The 27,317-nt window shown below is 35.3% G+C and overlaps 4 protein-coding genes across 5 annotated transcripts; 1 reads left to right on the top strand and 3 right to left on the bottom strand.

The window, feature by feature from the left end:
* Window positions 1–344: 344 nt before the first annotated feature.
* LOC116033320 lies at window positions 345–629 on the bottom strand. The gene has a single exon (XM_031276073.1). It carries the CDS (start codon window positions 627–629, stop codon window positions 345–347), a length of 285 nt encoding a protein of 94 aa, XP_031131933.1.
* Window positions 630–5,565: 4,936 nt separating this feature from the next.
* On the bottom strand, window positions 5,566–6,438 carry LOC116033319. Its single transcript, XM_031276072.1, has 2 exons — window positions 6,225–6,438; window positions 5,566–6,122 (listed from the first exon to the last, which is right to left on the bottom strand). Exons 1-2 carry the CDS (start codon window positions 6,436–6,438, stop codon window positions 5,566–5,568), a joined length of 771 nt encoding a protein of 256 aa, XP_031131932.1.
* A 2,183-nt stretch (window positions 6,439–8,621) lies between these two features.
* LOC116032920 (putative E3 ubiquitin-protein ligase UBR7) lies at window positions 8,622–13,970 on the bottom strand. 2 transcript variants are annotated; one of them, XM_031275656.1, is made up of 6 exons: window positions 13,868–13,970; window positions 13,664–13,761; window positions 11,160–11,318; window positions 10,313–10,573; window positions 9,016–9,663; window positions 8,622–8,930 (listed from the first exon to the last, which is right to left on the bottom strand). In XM_031275656.1, the coding sequence occupies exons 2-6, from the start codon at window positions 13,742–13,744 to the stop codon at window positions 8,841–8,843; spliced, it is 1,239 nt and encodes a 412-aa protein (XP_031131516.1). In that variant the 5' UTR covers window positions 13,745–13,761; window positions 13,868–13,970; the 3' UTR covers window positions 8,622–8,840. The 2 variants fall into 2 exon arrangements, with proteins under 2 accessions (XP_031131516.1, XP_031131518.1); XM_031275658.1 differs by having other exon boundaries at window positions 9,016–9,660.
* A 3,414-nt stretch (window positions 13,971–17,384) lies between these two features.
* LOC116032840 (long chain acyl-CoA synthetase 4-like) lies at window positions 17,385–27,231 on the top strand. The gene is made up of 19 exons (XM_031275567.1): window positions 17,385–17,625; window positions 18,398–18,461; window positions 18,560–18,649; window positions 18,999–19,055; window positions 19,431–19,479; window positions 19,721–19,797; window positions 22,432–22,471; window positions 22,548–22,642; window positions 22,886–23,053; window positions 23,216–23,326; window positions 23,395–23,482; window positions 23,871–23,937; window positions 24,351–24,426; window positions 24,540–24,657; window positions 24,942–25,187; window positions 25,268–25,407; window positions 26,058–26,240; window positions 26,404–26,523; window positions 26,984–27,231. The coding sequence occupies exons 1-19, from the start codon at window positions 17,474–17,476 to the stop codon at window positions 27,026–27,028; spliced, it is 1,986 nt and encodes a 661-aa protein (XP_031131427.1). The 5' UTR covers window positions 17,385–17,473; the 3' UTR covers window positions 27,029–27,231.
* Window positions 27,232–27,317: the final 86 nt, after the last annotated feature.

Raw genomic sequence — 27,317 nt, 5'->3', positions numbered from 1 at the left:
GCAACTCTATGATATGACCAGTTGAGATGAAGGTTGAGTTTTACATCTTAAATTGTATGAGCACAACTGCACAAGTGTTAAACATTATTGACTATTTATAACTCACCGTTTCGATTAAAGAAGGTTTGAAATTTTGAGATTATAGTTAAACCGATGAAATTAGAGCAATCACAATAATTTGAATAGCTAGGGAGGAAATCAAAAGAAACAAGTTTTATTATTGGATTTAGTGTTGAAAAGGGACATAAACCATAATTTACAACAACAAACTTACACCTTAGCTAACTCAAAACCACTAAAGCATGCAGTTGATGATAGAGATAGATTCATGATTCATCATCTATCTATGATTTATCCATCACCTCATGCAATTCAAAAGGGCTCTCAGTTATGACTTCAAGAGAAGGTTTCCATGTGGTAGCAGCAACAGAAGCTTTAGCCTTTCCTCTGCATCTCTCCAATTCTTCCAACACATCTTCCAATGATGTTTTTCTTCCCTGTCGGAGCTTGAGCTGCGAGAGCACCCACTCCAACTCCTCCTTCCTCACCACAACCTTTACCCTCCTATTCCTAGCTTCTCCGTGTTCTTGCTTCGGAAATTCCGAGGTTTTGTCCATGCAATTTCCCATGTTTCGATCTCTGAATGAATATTGAAGGGATTGATGGGAGCTGATGAGAGAGGGATGGGAAAGGGTAAATATGTTTAGTGGTTGAGTGTTGGGAGAGGGTGGTTAGTTATTAGCATAATAACGACTATGCCGCATATATGTGAATGTGTATGTGAGAGCATATGAAAGACAATTAATTATTTATTTATTTTACATTTACTCCTATGAATTTTTAACCATCAGATTTAATTTTCAGTCACCTGATGATCAAATGTGTATCTCAGCTCTATGTTATTGAATATGAGTGTATAATAGTCAAGTAACTTATCTTGAATGATAAATTTTTCATTTTTATGATATTCTCAATTAAAAAAATTGATCACTAATAAGATTAGGTTGGAGAATCAAGTATAACAAGATTTTAAAAGTTATAAGACCGAATGTGAAAAATTAATTTTCAGGGATTAAATGTGAAAATGGTGTAATAGCTGTGAAAATTTAAAATTTAAGATTTAAAATTTTTAATGTTGTGGATTTGTCTACTAGCCATCAACGGTGACTTGTGTCAATCCCAAGTTGTGCCAAGACAATTTAATTTGCACATGCCACTTGATAACTTCACTGTCACTTGTGATACAGCTACCCAACTCTCTTTGTTAAAAATTTAAATCAGTCGAGTCTCGGTAGGGTTCTATTATAAATCAATCTCGATCAATAATTTAATATCAATGAAACGTGTTCTTTTTTGTTATTTTATGCAGACTTTTCTTCTTCTTTCTTTTCGGTATATATTCTATTTCTTGGCTTTATTTGCTTTTTAATTTTATAAAAAAATTCTGAGTAATACCGACAAATATTGTATTATCATATAACATTATGAAGTACTATCATATATCATAGAATTAATTAATTAGAGAACCCGGCCTCTAAGTATATATATATATTTCTTTTAAAGTTGGAAATCTCAAATTTTATTTAAAGAAAAATTGATTCGCCCAAACTCAATGAGAAATAAATTATAAATAACGATTGACAAGTACTTGAAGCAAAAGCAATATGATTTATGATGGTTGCTTTTTGGACTTGGTCTCCCAGTATAATAATTTGTTTTGGATAAGAAAGAATGGTTATGGAACACCCTAATCAGGGTTGGATCCAGAAATAAATAAATAAATAAATAAATATGTGTGTGTGTGTGTATATATATATATATATATACCACTCAAAATGACTTAAATTTAATTCCAATTTTTTTTTTCAAATAATTTTGTTTGATTTATGCTGTTAACAAATTTTCTTGTGATAAACTTCACTATAATTTTTTTTTAAAAGATCAATAATATGTGCGGACTCTAAGTGAGATAATATAATAATCTACCATAGTCTCATCACATCATAAATGATAAATTATTTGTAAAATGAAAATAAAAATAAAATAAAACGTATGTTGCACAGTCCAAAATGGTCCACTCCAAATTAATACATCATTTAAGGCGAGAATAGAGACGACAATGACGTTTGTATGAAAAGTGCATGAACGATACGTTTGGCTACAGCCTAGACTTTTCAATTCTCCATTATTTTTTAGCGGGGATTGGAGCTTTTTCTCGTTTGAGTGTTTAATTGCATTTTTATAAATAGTTCAAAGGTTTATTTGACTCTTATAAGAAAAGGTTCAAGTGAAAACACTCCATGTAAAAAGTATACGCACTTTATCTTGAGAAATCAAATATTAGGATCTTTTTTTTATTTTTTATTTTTTTTGAAGAAAACAAATTAATTCATTAAATCAGCAGAAAGACAATCAACCAGAAAAGGGGGTGGACAATCAAACCATTCCCCGCAACCTGACTCAGAAACGGCCTCCCTAGCAACAGCATGGGCAACCCGATTCGCAGATCGCTTAGCAAAATAGAAGTCAACATCACTAATCGTGAATGCTACCTCTTTCACATCGTCAATAATAAAACCAAAACTAGAAGTAAACGAGTCTGAACGTAAAGCAAAATAAACTAATTGAGAATCAGTTTCGACATCGACATCTCCCATCCCTGTTCCTTTTAACCAGCTGAGTGCCTCTCGAATACAAATTGCCTCCGCCACCTTTACTTCATAATTGCCCGGACGTCGCTCTCCTTTACAAGCTAGGAACCGACCTCCATCGTCACGAAGGACCCATCCTAGCCCCAGAATATTATTCGCTTCGTCAATGGCAATATCTGTATTCAATTTAATTCTACCAGCTTGTGGCTTCTTCCATTTCTGTTCAAGACCACGGCTTGCATGGTTAATGCTCTCTGATTCGCATGCAGCCTTCCAATTATCAAGGAATGACAATGCTGACTCCACAACAACAGCACGCACAAAAGCTTTACCATTCCAGACACTCTCATTACGACTGCCCCAAATACCCCAACACAACATCACACACTGACTTATTAAATCAATATGAAGAGCAGTAAGCATAGCAAAAAACCAAGCTTTAAAATTACCATATTCATGAATTATTGTCGGCACCCCATGCCTCATCCACATGCTACGAACCACTGGGCAATCAACAAATAAATGGTATGCAGATTCGTCCACTACCCCACACATGTGACAGACATGCGAACATGGAATGTGTTTGGTTAACAATGCATCACGAGTTGGCAGATATGACGAAGCTAATTGCCAGCAAAAAACTTTAACCTTTGGGGGAATATGGAGACTCCAAATCTTGTGCCAATCATAATTATCGTGAACCTCGCCAATCAGCATTCTATAACAGGACTTTACTGAATAATTGCCTTTTGATTCCCAAAACCATGTCCATGCATCTGGCGGTTTACTCAGACTCACGGGAATATTAAGAATAATAGAAGATTCATGATCATTAAACACATCCTTTACCAGATTCACGTTCCAGTCTGATCCCTGACTATTAAAGAGCGTTGAGACAAGAGCATTTCGTACAGACTCAGGCACTACTGAGCTGACAAAAGGATCCCCATCTGTTGGGAGCCATGGATCGACCCCTATGATGGTACTGTTCCCATCAACAATACTCCTCCGACATCCTGAACGAATAACATTCTGAACCTCAATACTCCTCCGACATCCTGAACGAATAACATTCTGAACCTCAAGCAGACCTCTCCATATAAACCGAATAACATTCTGAACCTCAAGCAGACCTCTCCATATAAACGACGGGTTGCTACCTGCAGTAGCATCACCTCTCCATATAAACGACGGGTTGCTACCTGCAGTAGCATCAAAGAAAGAGCAACGAGGATAATACCTACTTTTATAGACCCGAGCCACAAGAGAATCAGGCCTCGAGACCAGACGCCACACTTGTTTGCCCAACAGAGCTAAGTTCATTTCCCGCAAACGTCGAAAGCCCATTCCTCCTTTCTCCTTCGGAACACTCAACCCCGTCCACGACCTCCACCTTATACCCTTACCATCTCCTAAGGATCCCGTCCACCAAAATCTATTAAAAGTAGCTTCGATATCTCTACACAATCCGACAGGCAACAAAAAAACCATCATTGCGTAGCATGGCATAGCCTGTAGGACATTTTTTAGAAGCACTTCTCGCCCAGCCCAGGTAAGAAAACGTGAGTTCCAACTGCGTACTCGGCTTAAAATCTTATCTTTAATAAAACCCAGGATTGTTTTCTTATTTCGACCAACCATAAACGGTAACCCCAGATATTTCCCAGCCGTGTCGCCCTCACTTACCCCAAGAATGTGTATAACATCAGATCGATGTTGCTGTTGAACATTAGTACTGAAACAGACCATAGATTTATCAAAATTAATCCGTTGGCCTGAAGCAGTAGAGTAAGTATCAAGGACCAGACGCATTTGCAAGCTCTCAGCACTATTCGCACGAAGGAAAATAAAACAATCGTCCGCGAATAATAAATGTGTGATCGGAGGCGCACCTCTAGCTACCCGCATACCGTGCAGTAACCCACGCCGCATCCTATCATCAATGAGTGCACTCAGACCCTCCGCAACAAGCAAGAATAAATATGGCGAGAGCGGGTCCCCCTGTCGGAGCCCTCTCCCTGGAATAATCGGACCCAACTGCTTTTGCTCATGGAGAATATGATATTTCACCGTACTGAAAGTTTCATAAATAATGTCCACCCATCGTTGCGCAAACCCCATTTTAATCATTACCGCCTTCACAAAACGCCATTCTACACGGTCATATGCCTTGCTCATATCAACTTTGAGAGCCGCAACCCCTTCTTGACCCTGAGTCTTACGTTTAAGATAATGGTGAGCTTCATAAGCAAGCATGATATTGTCTGTAATTAAACGACCGGGCACGAAAGCGCTTTGAGCACAAGAGATCAAACCATCAAGCATCCGCTTCATTCTATTTGCACAAACTTTAGCAGCGATTTTATATAACACGTTACAAAGGGCTATAGGACGTAAATCCTTCATAGATTCTGGGTTTGCTTTCTTCGGAATCAGTACAATAAACGTATCATTTGCCTTCTCGGGGATTTGACCAGTTTCCACGAATCGCCTACAAAACCTAGTGACATCGCCACCAACCACTTCCCAAAAATGCTGATAAAACCCCGGTCCAAATCCATCTGGACCCGGTGATTTATCGGGGTGCATTTGAAAAATAGCTTGGCGAACCTCTTCAGCACTTACTGGTCAAACTAGACGAACATTATCCTCTGGCGTCACATGGGCGGTAATGCATGATAATACTTCTTCCATTTCCCCATCTTCTGCCGTAAACAATTTCTTAAAATATCCCACCATAACATTTCCAATATCATCAGGATTATCAACCCAATTCCCATCGTCCGTCTTTAACCTTTGCACTTTATTTCTCCTCCTCCTCATTTTGACAGAGTTATGGAAAAATTTTGAGTTTAAATCCCCTCCCTTCCACTAGTGCTCTTTTGCCCTTTGCTTCCAANTCCCCTCCCTTCCACTAGTGCTCTTTTGCCCTTTGCTTCCAATATAAATGTTGCTGCTCAATTAGAATAAGTAGGTCACGTTCGGTTCTAGCATAATCCGCAACACCCACGGGATCCCTCCTACTGCGCAGTAGCTCTAACTTGGCTTTTGTCCATTCAATTTTCCGTAGAAAATCCCTATTATACTCACGGCCCCACCTCCATATATCTTGACTACACACTGCTATTCTCGTAATAACATCCATCCCCATCGTTTTATCCCAGCTATGTTCAACAATCTCCCTACACGTTGTCTCCTTGAGCCACATGTTATCAAAACAGAAACGACGGCTGCGGCAACCAATATTTGACATTTCTGGCGTGATCATGATTGGTAGATGGTCGCTGTAGGGACAGATTAAAGAACAGGCCTTGGCCCCCTCAAACAACGAAAGCCAAGTCTCCGTTACCAGAACCCTATCAAGTTTTTCTTCAACCATAGCAGGAGTGCCACGAGACCTTTCCCATGTAAATTGATTACCGGAGAAAGGGAAATCCATGAGCCCACTATCAGCCACTGCATTGCGAAAACCTGTAATGAGCCAGTCCGGGTGAAGCAGCCTACCTCTTTTTTCAGTCTAATGAAGCAAATCATTAAAATCTCCCATAACCAGCCATGGTAAGGAGCTCATACCAGACAGATTACGCAGCATATCCCATGACTCCCTACAACGTTGACATTCTGGTAACCCATAAAAACCAGTAAAACGCCATTGAGAACCACCAACATCTAATGTAACTCTGGCGTCTATATGATTCAACGAAAAGTTCACGATATCAACAGTAACAGTATCCATCCAAAGGAGAGCCAGCCCTCCTCTATGACCCTGAGCATCAACCACAAGCATATTAGGATCTTATCATTACTAAACTTTCAAGTTTGCAATAATTATAATTAATATGAATCCTGCTCTTAAAATTTTCAATAATTATAAAATTAATTCTGTATTTTTTACTAAAACTTTTAACCATTTATGAACTCTGGTGAACGGTTGAGATCAATCGTCATGTTTTACAGAAGGGCCATATTCTCATTTGGCCCAAGGAACAATCTACATTTATGAACTCTGGTGAACGGTTGAGATCAATCGTCATGTTTTACAGAAGGGCCATATTCTCATTTGGCCCAAGGAACAATCTACATAAATGCCTGAGCGCAAAACATTTACCCAGTGTATTCCGCTAGAAAAATCAATATTACTAATTAAATATCATGAGATATCCTACCATTACAACAACAATAATATGGAGTACAAATTGGAATGAATTACAAAACTTGTTTTGTATAGATCTGATTTTTTTTTTTTAATTTAGACCTTCATTAACTAAGTAAATAGGCGTTTGGTTGTTAGAATAGTCCATTTAGTTGTGCTTCCAGAGAAATTCCTGAGCAGTGAGGCAACTGTCATAAATATGGAACTTTCCAATTCACACACACCTCAAATTTCATCTTTATTTGTTTCTTTTGTAGGATTGCACATGAATTGAAGTAAATGCACATGTTTTAATCTGACTCATTCATCACCGATTTATTGAATTGGAGTAAATGTTTTTACTCAAGTTTTGTCGTGTACGCAGTTAATATATCTCTTAATTTTCAATTTTTGTTTTGTTTTGTTTTGTTTTTTTTTATGAAATACTGTTGACCCTGTTACAGGTAGTATAACATTGCCCCCACTGAGACTCGAACCCATGACCTCCCACTTGAGAGAATCACTTCATGCCGCTTGACCATAAGGCCTTTGACCAATTTTTTTTTTTATTAAAAAAGAACAATTTTTTTTTGGTTGTTGGAGAGGGTGTAACTCCACTCTTGTTTAGAGCATCTACATCAGTTGTAATTTTTTAAGAGTTTTTACATTTATGATTAAGAAAGGGAAGATGAAAGATGAAGGAAAAAACAAAAACAAAATAAATGTCAAATCTAAAAAAACAAAAAAATATGAAGGGTTTACGTGCCCAGAGGGCACGTGCAGTTCACGCGCCCTCTGGGTGTCATTGTGCGCTGAACGCGTAAAGTTGCAGAATGTTAAGTACTTTTCTCTTTCATCTTGGGGCCCACAATAAACAATTTCTTCTGCAAAAACAAAATCACCTTTCTCTTCTCTCATCTCTCTTCCAAATCACCATCTCTCTCTTCCACCTCATACTAAAAACGTAGAAAAAACTACTAATAAGAATGCTCTTAATAACATGCAAAACACATGACAAAAATAAATTATACAAGCGAAATAAACGGTACTAAAAAGATATTGTGCGACAGACTTGATTTAAAACAACTATATTTGAACAATATAATAATAATTCTTTTAGTGTCTAACACTAATTACCAATAAATTTATACGAGTAATAAATAAACAGACACAAACAATATATTCTATCATTACACATAAAACAGGACTTAGAAATCATGACATTTTATTTTATTTTATTTTGTGACAAGGAAATCATGCCATGTGACCTTAACCGATAAAGGACTACAAGGAGGTAAATCAATCTAGGTTATCTATAATTGAACAGCGTCCATAACTGACCAGTCCAAACTAAGAAGACCAATATGTTACATTTTATTTTAGTATTATTGAAATGTTATTCCTTTTTAAGTGGGGTGTAATGACTTGTAATTAATAAGTCTAGAAAGACCTTTTTTTACAATGTGATGTTAGAAAGTTTTTATTCTACCATCAAAACTCAAATAGGTAAAAAGTAAACTTTACGTTTAACGCTTTCATTTTTTACTTTATTTATCACTTAAACTTGTAACTTTAAATGATGAATGACTCCACTACATTCATTAAGAAACTAATGTAAAAGTAAATTAATTAGCTACCCGACAACTAATAGTTTACAACTTGTTTAGTTCGTGAAAAATATTTTAAAAGGAATGAAATTGAAATTTTACGGATAAAAAATTACTATAAAGATTGATTCTATTGTTTGGTATTATCTGTTAAATTTTAAAAAATAAAACACAAGTAATAGTAGCAAAATGAAGTTTTTTTAAGGAGAAAAAGCCTCCTGCTTGTTTAGCTCTAAAAATCAAAGATAACTTCGCATTCGCATTCACAAAACAAGGGCAGGTAGTCAAGGTGTTTGTTCTTTTATCATAACTACATAATAATATTTATATAAGCATTAGATAGTTTAGATGTACACATCCATTCAAGGAGGTCTAACAAATTGAACACCAACACAACTACACTGGACTACTAGTCATGACCCAATTCCGCATTAACCATCTTTTAATAACTTACTCCATTCGTTTGCGTTTCTTAGCGAGATTCTCGAAAACCTGGTGAATGTCAGCAGAGGTAACCGCCTTTGATGGATCGAAGGACGCCTGTAGAAGAAACAGTGGATAAACAAGTATGAGTGTACACGCGCTTCTATTTAAGACGAACAAAGGTGTCATGTAAAAAGCATACCAGGTATGAGTGAAGCTCATTCTTAATGTCAGCAATGCCAGTCAAGATCTCCATTTTCTCGATGTGGCCGAGTTTGCTTAGGAACTCGGAGCTCTGCTGCTGCTCCAACTGCTCTCTTTTCTGCTTTGCCATTGCCTCGTACTCGGCAATTGTGTCCTCTGGGTCGAGCAAGTAGCCGACTCCTTTCTGGTTGTAGAAGTCCACACAATTTTGGCACTTGCAGAGGACTTCCCTCCAATTTTTGCAGAGAAACATTGGTTTGCTTTTCTCTAATTTAGCAACGGCTTCACTCAGATTCAGTCCAAGAACACATTTCTCACTTGAGCCAGCAACTCCGTTGCAGTGATTCATAATCGTAGTTTTACCATCGTTTTCCTCGTGGATACCCTTTCCAAGCAAGAGCTCTTCTTTGCTAGCGTTAGTCATGAGAGTATCCTGTGAAGAACTCGCATTGTTAGTCTCCTCTGAAGATAGAGGAGGAACATTCTCGGCCACTTCTTTCTCCTTCAGAGAACTTGTTGCAGTTTTCTGAGGGACTGATGCAAAAACCGTTGGAGGATACAGCATCAGGAAAGAACAAACGCTTGCACAACCCTGGCAGATGAATTCCTCATAAATTGGCTCCCCTTCTTCGTCTCTTGGAACCTGCTGCAAATAAAATGGAAGAATTGTCATATTCTCTAACATATAAACCAAAAATATAATTAAAACACTAAAACTAATCCAAAACCTTATGTGCACACATTTAAATTGCTAGTGTTCTGTTGAAAATGTAGACTCAAACAGGTATTGCACCAATTGTAAGAATCCGCTCAAATAGGCCTTAAATAGTTAAATGGGCATATTGCTTCTTTATTAGAATCAAAGAAGGTTACAAGAATGGTACATGTACAAAATGAAACCACAGCATATCATAAATTTCCCAACAGCTTAAACTTGTTATATTTACTCCATAGTCCATACACATATTGCCAATTTGCTTGCAACATTTACATTGCCAAGGAAACTACAAATATACATTGGAAACGCAACTATAGAATATGAGAATAAATAATTGAGTTTCAACTGTCACTATAATGTCAATAAAAGAATTAATATAAGTCACAGCCATAGCATGTTGATTTTACAACTTCCAGCAATACTAATAAACATATTATAGTCCTCAACTGAGATGACTAATAATGAAGAAAAGAGAGAATGATGGACTTAAAAGAAATAAACCCAAAAAAAAAGTGGAAATAACACAAATTAATTAACACAGTGAAGAAATCAAACAAAGAGAGAGAAAGCTACCAACCATGTCAGAAGACTCCAGACCAAGATGCTCCTCATGAAACCAGTCCTCACAGACACAGCACTGGATCATCTCGGCCTGTTCTTCAGCATCTGGATCAGGATATGGGCGACCACAAGTGCAGTATAGACCTCTGAAATTATGGTTGTACAAGTTCTGTGGATTTTCTACGTCTTTGCTTGCAAGAAGCTTACAGAAGAATTCCCCAAATTTTGAATTTCCACAGTCACACCTAAAGTTTCTCTTGGTCCAGAGCTCCACAATCTATTCAAAGCAGTGTGAGGCACTCCATAAGGGAAAGCTTATAATACTTAATGTTAGAGAAAACATGCACATACAACATTCTGTAAAACTGAACTTCAAATATAAAACTAAAAAAATGGGGTAGCAATGTAGCATCATGGTAAAAAAAATATTTTAGTAATAACACGTCAGTCACAATATGGTCACGGGATGAACCTTCTAACATACGAAAGAAAATTTTGATTTACAATTCATCAAACAATTAGCTTCAGATCATACATGACTGATACTTGTAAAAGAGTATAATCAAATTAGATTAAATGAATATAAGCCTAGCATCAGAACAAATAAAAAAAAAAAATTTATGCAGGCAAAGCAAGATCAAAACTTTAAAATGTTATTCAGATTCCTCATCTTAATGCCATGAATGCATTTAAACAGACGCCATCGTGAGAAAATCAATGCCGATAGATGAGGTATAGTAACAAATGAACAAAAATTCATTCAGAAATGAGTAAAAGGGCTTATTTAAAATAGGAAAAAGGAAAACCTGGTGTTGGCTTAAACATTTAACAAAATGAATTGTAGGGCATAAACAAGATATTACCTCATGACCATCATGACAGGACAAACTACAAGCAGTGCAAACCCCCGCATTTCCATCTGGTGTGCAAGTCAAACAAGAAAAAATGGCCTGTCTTTTCATGTAGCCATTGTTATATGTGCATTCCTTTCCCTCATCACCACCCAAAACCAAATCTGCTTCCTTTTTCAATTGAAAATTTAAAAAATAAAAAATAAAAGACATAAATAACTCCAAATCTCCAATCATACATAATATGATAATATGATCATGGATTAATTGAAATACCATGACACATAAGTAGTATCGATCACAAGTTAGACTGCCCAAAAAAGTTGTAAGTATACAAAAACATTTCTAGGCTCAATTGCTACATCTTCTGCTGAAAATTATAATACCTCGTAATAAACTACGCCAAACAAATATATGCTAAATCAACATAAATATTTTGCAGAGAGTTGATACCCAAAACGGTTCTCCGGCTATGCAGTAATTCCTAAATTGGTCTTCAACTTTCAATTGTACCAAATGAAGTGCTTAACTATAGAAATTATACCTAATTTTGTCCTTTGTTAAAAACTACCATTAAATCAAGAGGTCAATTTTGGAATTTCAGTTCATTATAACCTTTTTCTTCCATTTTTGTTGCTTTTGTAAGTTTCTGGTGGCCACAGGAAGTAAAAGAAAAGAAAAAAGCTTTCTAAGTTAATTAATCTCCACCAACACTCCGATTAAGTCCACAAGATCAATAAATGCTCAAATATTTAAAGATGTTATTGTCACAAGCAAGAAAATTGAAGAAATCCACATTCTCATATCGCATACAATCAGCAAAATAGCAAATAAACTACTGAAGACAGATGATATTGGATAAAGAATAATTTTTTTTCCAAAAATTCCTGCATCACAAACTACTGAGGCGAGTATTGTTGGCCTGCCAATTTTAATAATAATAATAATACGGAGTAATAATAATAATATTACAATATTAATTTTTATTTGAATTTTAACATTTGCAGTTTGTATACTTTGTACTAATTTCATTTTAGATTATCTAAGCTCATTATTAACTTTAAAACTTTGTATTAATGTTTGTTTAAACTATCTAGGTTATTTTATTGTCTAATTATTAGCTTTTTGAATTTTTTTAATTAAATTTTATTATTTTAGAATTTGGCATGGCAGCCCACCATGCCCGCAAGCCTTGGCAAGGGCAGGGTGGGCTGGCATTTTCTAGGCCCACCCATATTGCAAGTCTACCCACCCCGCCCCAACCATTAAAGGAAAGACTCGACGAAGGGACGGAGATGCAGCGGGGGAAGGGAAACGCTTTCGGAGATTGAGATTTGTTTTTCATCGAAAACGAAGAAGGCCGATGATGGTAGGCCAGCCCAAACGGCCCATTTGACAGTACTATGACACTAGTCTGTTGCTTGGGAGAAGGAAGCCAAAAGGAGCTCTTTTACTCTCTTCTTTAAAAGTTTTTCTACTGAAATATCCAACCAACATTGTAAGGAATTTCACAGTAGAAATTGCACCATTGAAAAGATTAGGAACAGCAGCCATAGCCATTGATGACACATCAATTTGGGGATTTTGCTGTATTTCCCTTCTTCCATCATTCACCCTCTTCACCTTTCCCATTTTCTTCCATCAATATTCACTATTGCATTGTAGATTTACATAAAAAGTAATTTCAATTTCCGCCGCTCCAACCAGACTTTCCCATTCAACTCGTTCACATACGGGAGGCCGCGCCATTGATGACAGTGAGCTAAGGAAGTCTAGGAAACAAAAATGTACACTATATGCAAGCGGGCAGGTATAGGAACCTTCAATCTAGACCTAAAACCCTTATCGTGATTCGTGAATAAAGTTTTAAGTTTGGAAGGGCTTGTAAGCAACCAACAATCCAACATCATCTCCTCAAACCTCAACAGGGTGAAATTACTTATTAACCCTAAAAAATGAGGACCTTTTGACTGAGAGTCTGAGACACAAGGGAGGGAGGACCAAGTAAGGTAAGATTTCCGTAGTCAATAATAACTTAAAAGACTCTTTTGCAAAATAGAGTATGATATACTCAAGGCTTTTTTTACCGTGTTATTTTTCTCATGGGATTCAGCCAGAGGTGGAGATACATAAGAGTTGAAGGCAAACACTGATAAAATCAATTTCAAGTTAAATATTTAAAAATAATAACTTCTTTCAATCCAATTCCACCATCTCATCCAATAACACCAATTCATATCTAGCTTTTAAATTTAACTAATTAACTAAGCTCAATCTGAATCATCTGAAAGCATGGAATTATTCAGTATACTGTATACCATCCACTTTTGTTTAGAAAACATAAGTATACTTAGCCCTAATTTTCTTTTCACTTCAAAGGAGCGGCACCAATTTACACTAATGTTCGCGTACATGCACGTTTGCCAACCATACACGGCAAAAGCAAAACCTAAAATGCCAAAATCCATCAAATAAAGCGAAACAAAACAAAGATAAATTCAAAACCATAACCTTACCAGTTCCTGTTCTTCGACATCCTTCAGGTACTCTCCAATTGAAACCGTGGGCTCGGCTTCTTCTTCAAAAGCATCAGTCATGACGACTGGCGAAGGCCCTTGAAAAAAAAAAAAAAGAAAAAAAAAACTGTTAAATGGATACGTTTTTAAACGAAAAATCACAGAATATACAGGAAATGATGTTTTCCTTTTGTGGAAATTTACCAAAAATTAAAGAAAATTAAAAAAAAGATTGGTGTTTTGAGCTGGGAAGCAGTTCCGGTAAACCCTAGGCAATTGAAGAGGTTGAGCCCCGTTGAGGAAAATGGAGATCTTAATGGGCTCTGAGTGGCGGGCTTTTATAGGACAAACTCATTTGTCAAAAGGGCTGGACACACTTTCCCGCCAAATTGAGCTTGTGTGAAAGTAGGGAAATCCCCTATTAATTTTTTTTGGATTTTTTTATACGTTAAATGGAAGTATTGTTTTCATGCTTTTGAGGGTGTTAAATATATTTAATATTTCATGTTTGACAATTCTTTTGTCCCACCGAATGGATTCAAGTCGTTGCTTTTTCATCTTTGACAATTTTTATTGATTGGAGTGTAAATTAAGGATCAATTCCTCTGTGTTGTGGCGCATGACTATCGTTGCTTGATAAATGCATAACTGGGGCCATCATAGTTACTTGCTTCGAGTGTTTCGATTGCAAGAGGAAGGAAGAAAACTAAAATATACCAACCAAAAAATATAAAGAGCTGTTCAATTCGTACTTCAAAGTGGAATTATTCTAATGTTCATTACTCGATTTTGTTGCATGCATTGCTCCCAGAATGCGGAGAGACTTGCGAAGGCAGATCCATGTTGGTTGGTTTGAAAAGTCATGTGAGAGGCATGTTATGTGAAATAAGATAAAAACTTTAATACTTTTCTTGACTGTCAAGATTTCATAGCTTAAAAGGAAAAATATCAATTCAAATTTAATAATACTTTTTACACATCCTTGCAAGAAACATATATAGTTTGAAACAAGATATGCGAAGTGGGATAAGCCTCATGAAGGTTGGGTTAATCTATATGTGTGTGTGTGGATGAAGCAAAATGATTTGAAACAAAGTAGGTTGTGGTGGTTTGCTTCAAGACTTGGAAGGTAATTGATTGATGGGTTATACTAATTATATTGTTTCATGCAGTGTTGTTGTGGACTTAGAGGGTTTCAAATTGCATAGGCAAGAGGCTTTTTATCGTGTATCATGACTGGAAGTGATCAATTCAAATTTAGTTGTTAAGGGGTTAAAAATCGAGTATCATTGTTAAGTTATTAAAGAAGCATAACGTTTCGCATGTCTTGATCATAAATTTGTTGGAACTTGAAAACTTGTCAAAGGGAGATGGATAAACAATGGGGATCCACATTGGGCATATGATGACAATATTATGTAGCATGAATTTGAGGATTTTTATTTTTTATTTTTGTTTTCTTTTTGTCATTTTACAAATGTTGATGAATGACAAGTTTGGAGATGTCAAGCATATAAAAGTTTTTTTTTTTTTGTCAAGTAGCTATGTAGGTGTTAAATAAACCCTATCATTAATTTGAGATATTGATAAGGTGAATAGCGAGTGTATTGACTTGAAAAATCTAGTTTCATTATGAACTTTAAGGTGTATCAAGTTTCATGTTTTATTTGAAATTCTAATCAAGGACTATCAAAGAGTTTCAAGAGTGAGGTGTTAGCTTGACATATGTTTGCCTCTAACCTAAATTAAATGAAGTCGCTACCATTTTCTAGTAGTTATGTAGGTGCCAAAAAAAAAACCTATAATTGATTTGAGATATTAATAAGTTAAATAACAAGTATATTCAATGATATGCATAATGAGGATTTGAGGACAATGACTTAAAAATTAAAAATCTCTTTCCATGCATTATGAACTTTAAGGTGTATCAAGTTTAAATTTTTATTTTTCTAAATAATAAAGACTTCATTTAATATAGGACAGAGGCACATATACGGCAAAATAACACACCACCCTTGAAATACTTTGGTAGTGCTCCTTGATTAAAATATCAAATAATGAATCAAAAATAGCTCATGATGCTTTAAAAAAAAAACAAGAAAAAATATGGCAAAGTGAAACATTCAAATGGAGATTCCTTGCTCAAACTCAAAGATGGTCATTTGTACGAGTACCAAATATTCATCACAAGTTGTGTGATAATAATAAAAAAGTCATTTATGTCAAATTAATTTGTAAACGATTAGGGTGATGAATTTTGAACTCTCAACGAGAAAGAAAAACAATGTGATAAAAAGTTTGGAAGTCATTAGGTTGTTGAGAATAAATTTTGTTGTCTAGTAGATATAGTCAAATTCAAATCGAATGATAAGATATTTGATTCGATTCGATTCGTTTACACCACATTGAAAAGGGAAAGCCATATTGAAATGAATGTGTGGATAGTGGAATTCCTCATAATTAGGAGTTGTTGGTATAAAAAATTAAATAAAAACAAACCAACCAAAAGGTACCATGCAAATATACAACAACTTGATCTAAAGTCACTATATTAGCGACATGATGAAGGTAATTGGTCGAAGTGTGGAGTTGAATCCCTTTTGCGTAATTGAACATTATAAATAATGTTATGTGAGTACAAAAATTAAGTAAATAGTTTTATACAGAAACTTGTTGATGGTAAAAAAAAAAATTTACATTGTCTTGTTAATTCCAAGTATTTATCATTTTTTCAATTTATGAGTTTTTTTAGTACTACTGATTATGTTACAATGTAATATATGTTCATAACTATTTTTTCAACCTACTAAAATACAAAGAGTCAAAATCGCATCAACTGAGGCTCGAACCCACAACCTCCAATATAGGAGAGAACTTTGCGGATGAGTTTAATTACATACATTTATTCTATTCCCAAATAAAACAAATAGTTAATTCCACCAATGGTCATCCGGCTATGTTGATTTTTCAAAATTAGTTTCCGACTTTTAATTTGGACAATTTAGGTTCCTTAACTTTCAAATTCTTTCCAATGTTGGTCCTTTCGTCAAATTTTGGTTAAGTTGATGTTAAATGAAAGGGTAAAATTGTTCGTTCACCTGTTTAATGTCCTATACGCTATATATATGAATATAATATCAGTCGAAGAGACATTGACTGAGATTATATGGCTTCGATTGAAACTTCGATTGAGATTATATTCATATATACAACATATAGGACATGAGAAGTACGAGTAATAATACATTAAACAGGTGAACGAACAATTTTACCCCTTCAGTTGACATCAATTTAACCAAAATTTAACTAAAGAACCAACATTGAAAATAATTTGAAAGTCAAAAGACAACGTATATGGCTTCGATTGAAACTTCGATTGAAACTTCGATTGAGATTATATTCATATATACAACGTATAGGACAGGAGAAGTACGAGTAATAATACATTAAACATGTGAACGAACAATTTTACCCCTTCAGTTGACATCAATTTAACCAAAATTTAACGAAAGAACCAACATTGAAAAGAATTTGAAAGTCAAAAGAACTAAATTGTCTAAATTAAAAGTTGGAGACTAATTTTAAAAAATAAACATACTCAGGACCATTGCTGAATTAACTCTAAAATAAGTAAATAAACAAGAAAAAAAATTAAAGCCCAAAGTCTGAGCTCTCTCACTCTCAGTCAGTCTCTGCTTCTTACGTTGCGCTTTTTTTTTTTCACAACCTTTATATACAGAGAGATCAGCAGTTGTATGCATACACGCACGCAGTGACGAGCGAGAGAGACACAGAGGGAGAGGGATCACAATGGCTGACAAGAAGTTTACAGTTGAGGTTGGGCCGGCGAAGGAAGCCAATGGCGAAAAGCCGTCGATTGGACCCGTGTATCGTAGTGTGTTCGCTAAGGATGGATTTCCGCCGCCAATTGATGGCATGGATTGCTGTTGGGATGTTTTCCGGTCAGTTCTTCCTTTGCTTTCTTCTATTATTTATTTATTTATACGAATATAGGTGTAATTTTTTTTGGCATTTTTAAGATTACGTTGAAGTTTAAGAGGAAATTTATGGAACATTGATTTTCCAAATGCGAGTTAAGTTTGGATTGAATTCATAGAATTTGAAAATTAAATTCTGTAGTATTCTTAGAAAATTGGTTTCTCTGTGTGATTGGAGTGTGATGGATATGCATTTTCATTTTCTGTTTTTGATTTGTGAGTGTACTCTATACCTGCTTTCTGGTAACAATTATGAGCGAAATATTTAGTTGCATCCCATTATGGATCAAATTGGCTTCTTTGGTACAGTTTTTCTCAATCTAATTAGTTTTTTTTTTTTTTTTTGTGTATTTGGTTTTGTTTGTTTGTTTTTGTTTTTGTTTTTGTTTTTTGGGTTGTTGTTGTTGCATTGTCTTTGTTAAGGAGTATTAAGTAAAACTATTTTCTAAGATAAATGTCCATGTTTTGATTGATGCCTTCCTATTAAGATACTCATTAAGATTTTATTGTTTGTTGTGAAGGTTTAATTTTAAATTTTTTTTTAAAATATGAAAATGATGCATAGTTTCTAAAGTATTTTATTTTTATTTATAGTTTTAAGTCTGTAATAGCACTGGGTTGTGATGTAATTCTATCATTAAGGTTATACAAATGTTGCTGTTTTTCACTTTTAATGATAAGACAACAATTTAATACTTATTTGTTAAATATCCTGTTGTTCCTTTCTTTGTTACAGTTTGTCTGTAGAAAAGTATCCCAACAATCGAATGCTTGGTCGCCGCGAGATTGTGAATGGAAAAGTAGGTTTGTTAAGTTTGAAACTTCAGCATCTGCAAGTTTTCTATGGAGTACTTAATTAGCTTTTGCTGATTCTTGGAATCATTGCTCTTACCGACAGGCTGGAAAATATGTTTGGATGACTTACAAAGAAGTATATGATGTAGTGATGAAAGTAGGAAGTTCCATTCGTAGTTGTGGTGTTGAACAAGTAAGTAATATCTAGTGCACTATTTTATGTTAACTCAGCTGGTATATACAAAATTATGAAGTATCAGGCTATTTTAAATTCTTCTGCATTTTATCTGTTTCATTTACATTTAATGCGGCATAGACCATACTTTTCCTATGGTGTCTAAGAATTATGACCTTTTCATTCCTGCTCTCCACATTCAGCTTGTTTACTTAACCATAAAGTACAATATACTGCTATTTATTCATTTACTTTTGTAGTTCCATCTGTTGATTTCTTATAGTTGTATAACACATTGCTATTATTAGCGCTAGTTTGAGATTCATATCAATTCTCACTTTTTGTTGATTTAACTTTTGGTCTTTAGGGAGGAAAATGTGGTATATATGGTGCCAATTGCCCAGAATGGATGATAAGCATGGAGGTAAATGTTTTTCCTTCTTACTAATCATGTCTGTTTTCTTACTTCTTACAACACCTTTTAAAAAGAAAACCTATGTATATAAGGACCCACCTCCATGTCCATAAGTTTCAAGAGATGAACTTCAAACTTTGGTCATAATTTGACATTCACGACTGTTTTTTTTGGGAAGAGAGAGAAAGAGAGAGAGGTATCTTCCTCCTTTTTGACTTTCCTCTGTAATTTTACTTGCTGGACATTTTTAAATGTTATTGATTTGAAGTATCCCAACTTCTATCTAATTCATCTACTATCCTTAGTTTTCAAATTTGTGCTGAGATCTTAGAGATGAAATGATTTTCAATCATTTTGTAGTCTGATACTTGAATATGACTGCAGGCATGTAATGCTCATGGACTTTATTGTGTTCCACTATATGACACCTTAGGTATGTTATACTGCCTTTTACTCCCAGATTTGAGGAGCTTGGATACTCAGTGTTCCATTGACAAAGGCAACAAGCCTTGCTTGTTTGCATTTGACACAGGCTTATTGCAATGTAGCTTCTTAGAGGACCACGGGGATTAATTGTGTGGATTTAAGATTTTCTTATTTTAATATGGACTGTACTCTGTTCTTACTAAATATGTGTCTATGTTTTCATGTAACTGCTTCTTTTTGCGGTTTAGGTGCTGGTGCTGTAGAATTTATCATTTCCCATGCAGAGGTTACAATAGCTTTTGCTGAAGAGAAAAAGATGCCTGAGGTACAAGTGAAAATTTTATTTATTTAGATATTTTATATGAGTTAATCTCACTAGATGTAAATGGCTTTATAATTTTTGTTGGTGTTGTTTTTGTTTGTTTGTGTGTGTGTGTGTGTGTGTGTGTGCGTGTTTTTTTTTTTTTTTTTTTTTTATAAAAAATTTAATTTACCGAACTTAGGTGCAGTTGCTTAGGCATTTGCCATCCAATTCTCCAATAATATTTTGACCTATAGATTATTATTTAAAAAATGTACTCTTTCTCTGTCTCTCCCCTGCCCAAAGCCCATAGTCCCACTACATCCAGAAAAAAGAAGTGTCAAAGAAATAGAACAGCTCACAACAAGAATGTGGTGAGTAAATTCTTCACCACAGAGAACAGTACCTTCACCCTCACTGGCCAGGTGGTCCCTCTGCATCCACTTCTTTTAAAAAGAACAGGAATTGCAACATCACGAAGGTGTTTTTCTTATCTGATTCATTAAGGTATCCAGTTACGTCAAATTCTGCTTAGAGACTTGCATATGTGCTGGAAAATTCTTTGTTTGAACTTTGAAGAGCAGTGGTGGTTACAGCAGCCACCAAAGTGGATTTACTGGAAGACCATCACAACCACAGTAACAAGCAAGCGTAACAATGGAAAGAGCCAAGTACCTTTTCTCCTTCAATTCCTTCCTTTAACCTATTGTGAAGATTAGGATGGAGTGGCTCTTCCTGATTGAATTGTATTGTCATTCGATAGTGAAAAGAATAAGGGAAAAAATTGGTTGTGAAAAAAAAATTCACATATCAAAATTTTGTTGGAGAACATGATGGATGATGTGAAGCACTAAGGAACTACACCTAAGTTTTGTCCCTTTCTTTAATAAGGTATAAATACCTATACATTTCTAAAAGAGAGTCAACTCTTTTGTAAATGAAATTGTCCATACAGACTTCTTTATGAAATTTGTGTTGTCTAAGACATGTAAAAGATTGTTAATATCTCATAAATTAAAATCTTAATTCCTTGTGATTTTATGCTATATAGTTGAATGCATAGTTGTCAAGGTGTCACCTAGGCGACACCTAGGTGTACAGTTGGTGGAGACCAGATGCCTAACGAGCTCGCCTTGCCTGCCTGAAATGAGTGAGGCGAGCTCAGGAGTCGCCTAGGCGTTCGACACATACTAAAACCCGGGTCTGATCTGAGTTGTTTTTTAAAAAAAATTTGTTGATTAAAAAGTGAAAACCCCCAAACTTGCCTTTCACCGCCAAACGCATCTGACTCCCCTCCTCCCAGACTTGCCCTTCCATCGCCGTTGTAGCCTCACCTTTCCACCGCCGAATTGCCGTCGTAGCTGACTCTCCCTCCTCCCAACCTTTCCCTTCTTTCTTATTTCTTCCCTCTTCTGCCGGCCGTTCTGTTTTCTTTTTTGTTTTGATTCCATTCCTCTTTTTTTCTAAGTGGCTTGTTATACTTCTATAGTATATACGCGCGCGCGCACACACACACACATTATAGATCAAATACAAAGGATGTCTTAGGTGAAAATGGGGTTAAATCTCAACCATTGATTTTGTCCAGATCTAGCATCCAAAATGAAGAGAATTTTAAAAATAAAAATACGCGGTGGCATTATGGTAATTTAGTGTAAGTTTAGTTTAGTTTTTTTTTTTTTTTTTTTTTTTTTTTTTTTTCCTTTGGGTGCATTATTTTCCTTCGTTGGGTGCATATTGTTCCTTCTTTGGGTGCATGGTTTATCTTCTAGTGAATATTTACTTTTTTCTTTGGATGCATTATTTTCCTACTTTGGGTGCATATTGTTCCTTCTTTGGGTGCATATTGTTCCTTCTTCGAGTGCATGGTTTATCTTCTAGTGAATATTTACTTTTTTCTTTAGGTGCATTATTTACCTTCGTTGGATGCATATTGTTCCTTCTTTGGGTGCATTGTTCCTTCTTCGGGTGCATATTGTTCCTTCTTCGAGTGTATGATTTATCTTCTAGTGAATATTTACTTTTTTTCTTTGGGTGCATAACTTTAGAACTTAAGGTGCATAAGTTTAGACCTTTGGGTGCATAACTTTAAAATGTTATCTTTGCATGGTAAGGTGCATAGAGTTTAGCCTACGAGTGCATACATCTTGAGCTCCAAAAAGTGTTTTTTTTTTTTTTTTTTTTTTTTTAAATAATAATTTTCCTTCATTTTGGGCAGTTGATCTAAAGATCAACGGCTCAGATCTCACTCCAATTTTCACCTGGGAGTTCCTTCGCACGTGAACCATCCCCTATATATATATATATATATTACTCATTGCCTAGGTGTCTCTGAGGCGGTCGGGTGGCACCACGCCCAAAAAGTCCTCCTTGACAACAATGGTTGAATGAATACAACCTTGACTGCACTCTGTATAAATTTATGTAATTGGTCAGAGAGTATTGATTGTAATCCCTTTGTTCCCAGGGATGTTAATGGGTTGGTTTCTATTAATTCTTGTTGATGCTTCCATTTGTTTTTATATGAGCCTGGAGGTGACTACTTTAGAAGTTATGTTGATTTTTATGTGAATCTAGTGGGCACTGCTATTAATAGTGTTTGCATGGCTTCTTTTTGATCTGAACCTTCTAACTAATATGCTCCTTTTTCCCTTTCAGTTGTTGAAAACTTTTCCTAATGCCGCAAAATATTTGAAGAGTAAGTCATCCTTAGGAATTATCAAGTTTCTTCTTCAAGGAATGTAAACTAAGCAATAATAGATATTTCTTCTCAGCGGTTGTGAGTTTAGGGAAAGTGGCTCCTGAACAGAAGGAAGAGTTTGAAAAGTTTGGCGTAGTGGTTTATCCTTGGGAAGAGTTTTTATTACTGGTAGGCCTTTCAAATAACCTTTACATACTACCTTGTATGTTTTCAATTGATCAAATATTAAAAACATAAAACTGTTTCCTGATGGCCTTAATCTTATGCATTTCTTACCTTTTGCTCTGAATGCCATCTTGTTGTACTAACGAGTATTTATTTTCATGCACTTGGTCTGTACTACTTCTTTTAAAATCTATCTTGATGAGTTTGAAGATTTGGGCTAAAGCTTAAACCTGCCTGTATACGCAGGGAAAAGATAAACACTTTGATCTTCCTGTGAAAAAGAAAACAGATATTTGTACAATCATGTATACTAGTGGTACAACTGGAGATCCAAAGGGTGTCATGATTTCCAATAATAGCATTGTAACTCTTATAGCTGGAGTGAAGCGCCTGCTAGAGTGTGCAAATGAAGCGGTAAATGGATATCTATTTTTAATTATTTCAGACCTCTGTGATGTGAAATTGCAGAGTACTGTCAGATTGAAGTTTCTACAAAGACCTGAATCTCTCTCTCTTGTTCTTCTCTGTCTCTCTCTCTCGTTCAATTCTTTGGTTTCTGACATTCTCATAATACAGTTGACAGCGAATGATGTTTATCTTTCGTTTCTTCCACTGGCCCACATCTTTGATCGGGCGATTGAAGAGTGTTTCATTCATCATGGTGCCTCAATAGGATTTTGGCGTGGGGTAAGTTGTTGACATATTTTTTCAGTCAAATAAGAAATTATATACTAGCCTATTCTGTTAATCTGTAGGATGTCAAGTTGCTGGTTGAGGACATTGGAGAGCTGAAACCTACAGTATTCTGTGCAGTTCCCCGTGTGTTGGATAGAATCTATTCGGGTACATAGAGTTCTCCTACAATAATGAATCAGTGTAGTTATTTACATGCTTAGATATGCTTGCGAATCATATCACTGGAGTATGTTGGCCTTAACATGATCTAGGCAAGATAGACTGTGTGACATAAATCATCACTTTATGCAAGTTACCCATTTGAAAATAATGGTGCTTTAACTTTTATTAAATAAACATGAAAATGGTTCAATTCCTAAATGAAGCGTCAATTTGAGGCATTTAAAAAAATATTTTAATTTCTTTTGAAAGAGCAGGATATGTGTTTTAGCCTCTTGGTTCTCTTAATTATTCAACTTTGAAATATTGCAATCCCACTGGACACATTTTAGTTTAACTGGCTATCTGACTGTTATATACTTATATACACTGTCAGGTCTGCAACAGAAAATTTCTACAGGAGGTCTTGTGAAGAACACCATGTTCAATTTTGCATATGCCTTGTAAGTTTTCTTCCATTTTCAACCAGATATAGTAATAATGAGAGAAAGCTTTTTTTTGCATAGGGATACAGTGTTCATTTACTTGAAGACGTATTTCTAAATACCGTTTTCTTTGATGCTTTACACTGAGATATGCCTTTCTTCCTGTAATATTGGCTTGGAAATTTTCCATTTTGGTTTATCATTTTGATAATTTAGCACTCTACTTTTCATGGTCATTTTGAAAAATTTTCTATATTTAATTTACATAAAGATACGTAATTTACTGGAAACCCTAGTATTTTTTTTTATCATGCATAATTTACTAGAAAGCCTACTAGCTTTAATGTGAAATTATTTTAGCATAGTCAAATCAAACTTGGGGCATTCTCGGATGAGATTTATGATCTACCTGCAAAATTGATGTTCTGCAGTAAATTTCACAATATGAAGAAGGGGCGCAGACATTATGAGGCATCTCCGTTGTGCGACAAAATGGTTTTCAGTAAGGTGGATACTGATGTTTAAGAATCCTCTAGCTTTCAACTTCTTTCACTTTTCATTATGCCAGTGTATATTATGCTGTCTCAAATCCTCTCATTTACTTGGCTCCATTTGATTAGGTCAAAGCAGGACTAGGTGGCAGGGTACGAATTATATTATCTGGAGCAGCACCCCTTGCATCACATATTGAAACTTTTCTAAGAGTTGTGGCATGTGCTCATGTTCTTCAAGGATATGGTACTCTATCTGTAATATGCTAAAATCAAAAGCAGTCCTGCATACCTTCCCCCACCTAAAATGTTGAATTCAGTTTAGTTTTCTCCTGATATTTGGGGGGTTGATGATGTTGTTTTTTCCTTTATTATTATTAATATATATATAAACCTGTTGCCCTTAATGGATCTCATCAAACTGCCAATAATTGTCATTTTTTCCCCTCTTTGTTACTCTGTGGATTATGATTAACTACCTCAGACCATGTTTGCAACCTCAGAGCATGTTTGCTTTCAACTTTGTTCTAGGTTTAACTGAAACTTGTGCTGGTACATTTGTCTCACTACCAAACCAGCTTGATATGCTGGGTACAGTTGGTCCTCCGGTGCCCAATGTGGATGTGTGCCTCGAGTCTGTTCCAGAAATGGGTTATGACGCTCTATCAAGCATACCTCGTGGTGAAATATGTGTGAGGGGTGACACTCTATTTTCAGGATACTATAAGCGTGAAGACCTTACACAAGAGGTCATGATTGATGGGTGGTTCCACACAGGTTTGGCCTACCTTCTGCTTCACCGAAGTTTTCCCTTGCATTGAGTGGGGGACCTTCCATTTAACAATCTATCCTGACAGGTGATATTGGTGAGTGGCAACCAAATGGAAGTTTGAAAGTTATTGATCGCAAGAAGAATATTTTCAAGCTCTCACAAGGAGAATATGTTGCAGTAGAAAATTTGGAGAATATTTATGGCGAAATTTCTGTCATTGACATGGTAAGTGGTGAACTTTTCAGTAAATATTGTTCTGGTCTATAACATTTGTATACATTTGTGCATAGTAATAGTGAACATTTGTTGGCCCAATACATGGAAATAGTTTATAGACTTGGTAACACAGAACAGGAAATAAGAAACCAGACATGGGATATAGGGAAACAACAATTTTAAAAAATGTAGGACATGAAATGTGGGGAAAGGTACAAATGTAAAAGATATAGGGGTATATTTGAAAATATTTTTCTTAAATATGCATAAATATTAATTGTCAACTAGTAGTTTCATAATAAATAAAAAGTAATACAAGGGTATATACATCATAAAAACTGTAGGGAACTAGGGATAATATAGGGGTTTGGAGTAAGGAACAAGAACTTGCATTTCTTTTGACACTTTTTTGGTTGTTGCAATTAGACCACTGAAATGTGGCCAAAATGCATTTCTTTTTATGAAACACTCCCGGAAACCTTTTTTATTTTTAATTATGGAAGCAACTGCAAAACATTTCCAAAATGTTTCCGCTGAGTTTCTGATTTAGAAATGAACGCTCTTCCCTAATAGTTTCTGTGTTTATAAATATATTGGAGCAATGTAGTAGAAAAACACTTTCTCATACGCTGACTAAGCATCAACTTTGTCTGTATCAGATATGGATATATGGGAATAGCTTTGAGTATTTTCTCGTAGCTGTTATCAACCCAAACAAGCCACTAGTTGAAAAATGGGCTGAACAGAATGGGTTAGCTGGAGGTTTTGAAGCCTTATGTGAAAATCCAAGTGTGAAGGAGTACATACTTGGAGAGCTATCAAAGACTGCAAAAGAAAAGAAGGTTAACATTTGTCTCTCCTAATTGCATTTCCCACCTTGTCTATGCATATCTGTTCTTTTGGTGAACGAGGGGATATTGAAAAGAGTTGCTTATTTTTTACTTCAGCCTTTTTTCGCTGATCAGACATAGAAGCCTTTTTCTGAACCTCACTTTTCCTTTGCAGTTGAAAGGCTTTGAGGTTATAAAAGCTGTTCACCTTGATCCAGTGCCATTTGACATGGAACGTGACCTTCTCACCCCTACATTTAAGAAGAAAAGGCCACAGTTGTTGAAATACTATCAGGTAATTTCTGCTCCAGATGGAACCCCAGTATGACAATTTTGTGTATAGCCCTAACAAATCATTACCCATTTCCCTTTTCTTGTGCGGTTCCCAGTTCATCATGTCATTAAAACTTTCATTACCCATTTCCCTTTTCTTATGCGGTTTCCAGTTCATCATGTCATTGAAATTATCTGCCATTGATTTCACTGATAAAAAAATGCTTAATGCCATTATCATACTTAGAATCAATCCCTAAAGTTGCAATCAAAAGTTTCTAAATGGATTCCACCAAAAAATATCTTGATCTGATATTATTTTCAAGCCTCCATGTGGTTTTTTGTCAGAGTCATGTTCATGCTTCATGCTTGTTCATCTTTGTACTTAATGCAATTTCTCTCTGTTACTAGAGTATACATTTTCAGAAGTTAGTTCTAAGTAAATTTATTTTTGAGACTGATATAGTTGCACTTTCATGCAGAATATCATCGATATCATGTACAAGAATACCAACAGTGCTAAATGAGCCCCGTGACTATTTATTATGCAGCTTTCTCACCACTTTCTACTTCCCCTGTCTTCTCTTATGTGTATGCCTTCTTTCTTCTTCTTCTTCTTTTTAAAATAATTTGTAATTTTGATTTGAACAGTAGAATACCAACATTAACCCATTTGATTGTCTTGTCAAAGATGGACTAGAGACTTAAAACAGATTTTTCTTTAGTCAATCTCTTGGCAAAACATTATTTAACTTTACGGGAGTTTTTTTTTTTTTTTTTTTTTTTTTTTTTTTTTTTTTTTTTTTTTTTTTTTGG

This window comes from Ipomoea triloba, chromosome 10, assembly GCF_003576645.1.
Source record: "Ipomoea triloba cultivar NCNSP0323 chromosome 10, ASM357664v1".
NCBI lineage: Eukaryota > Viridiplantae > Streptophyta > Magnoliopsida > Solanales > Convolvulaceae > Ipomoea > Ipomoea triloba.
This window is presented reverse-complemented; position numbering and strand designations above follow the sequence as displayed.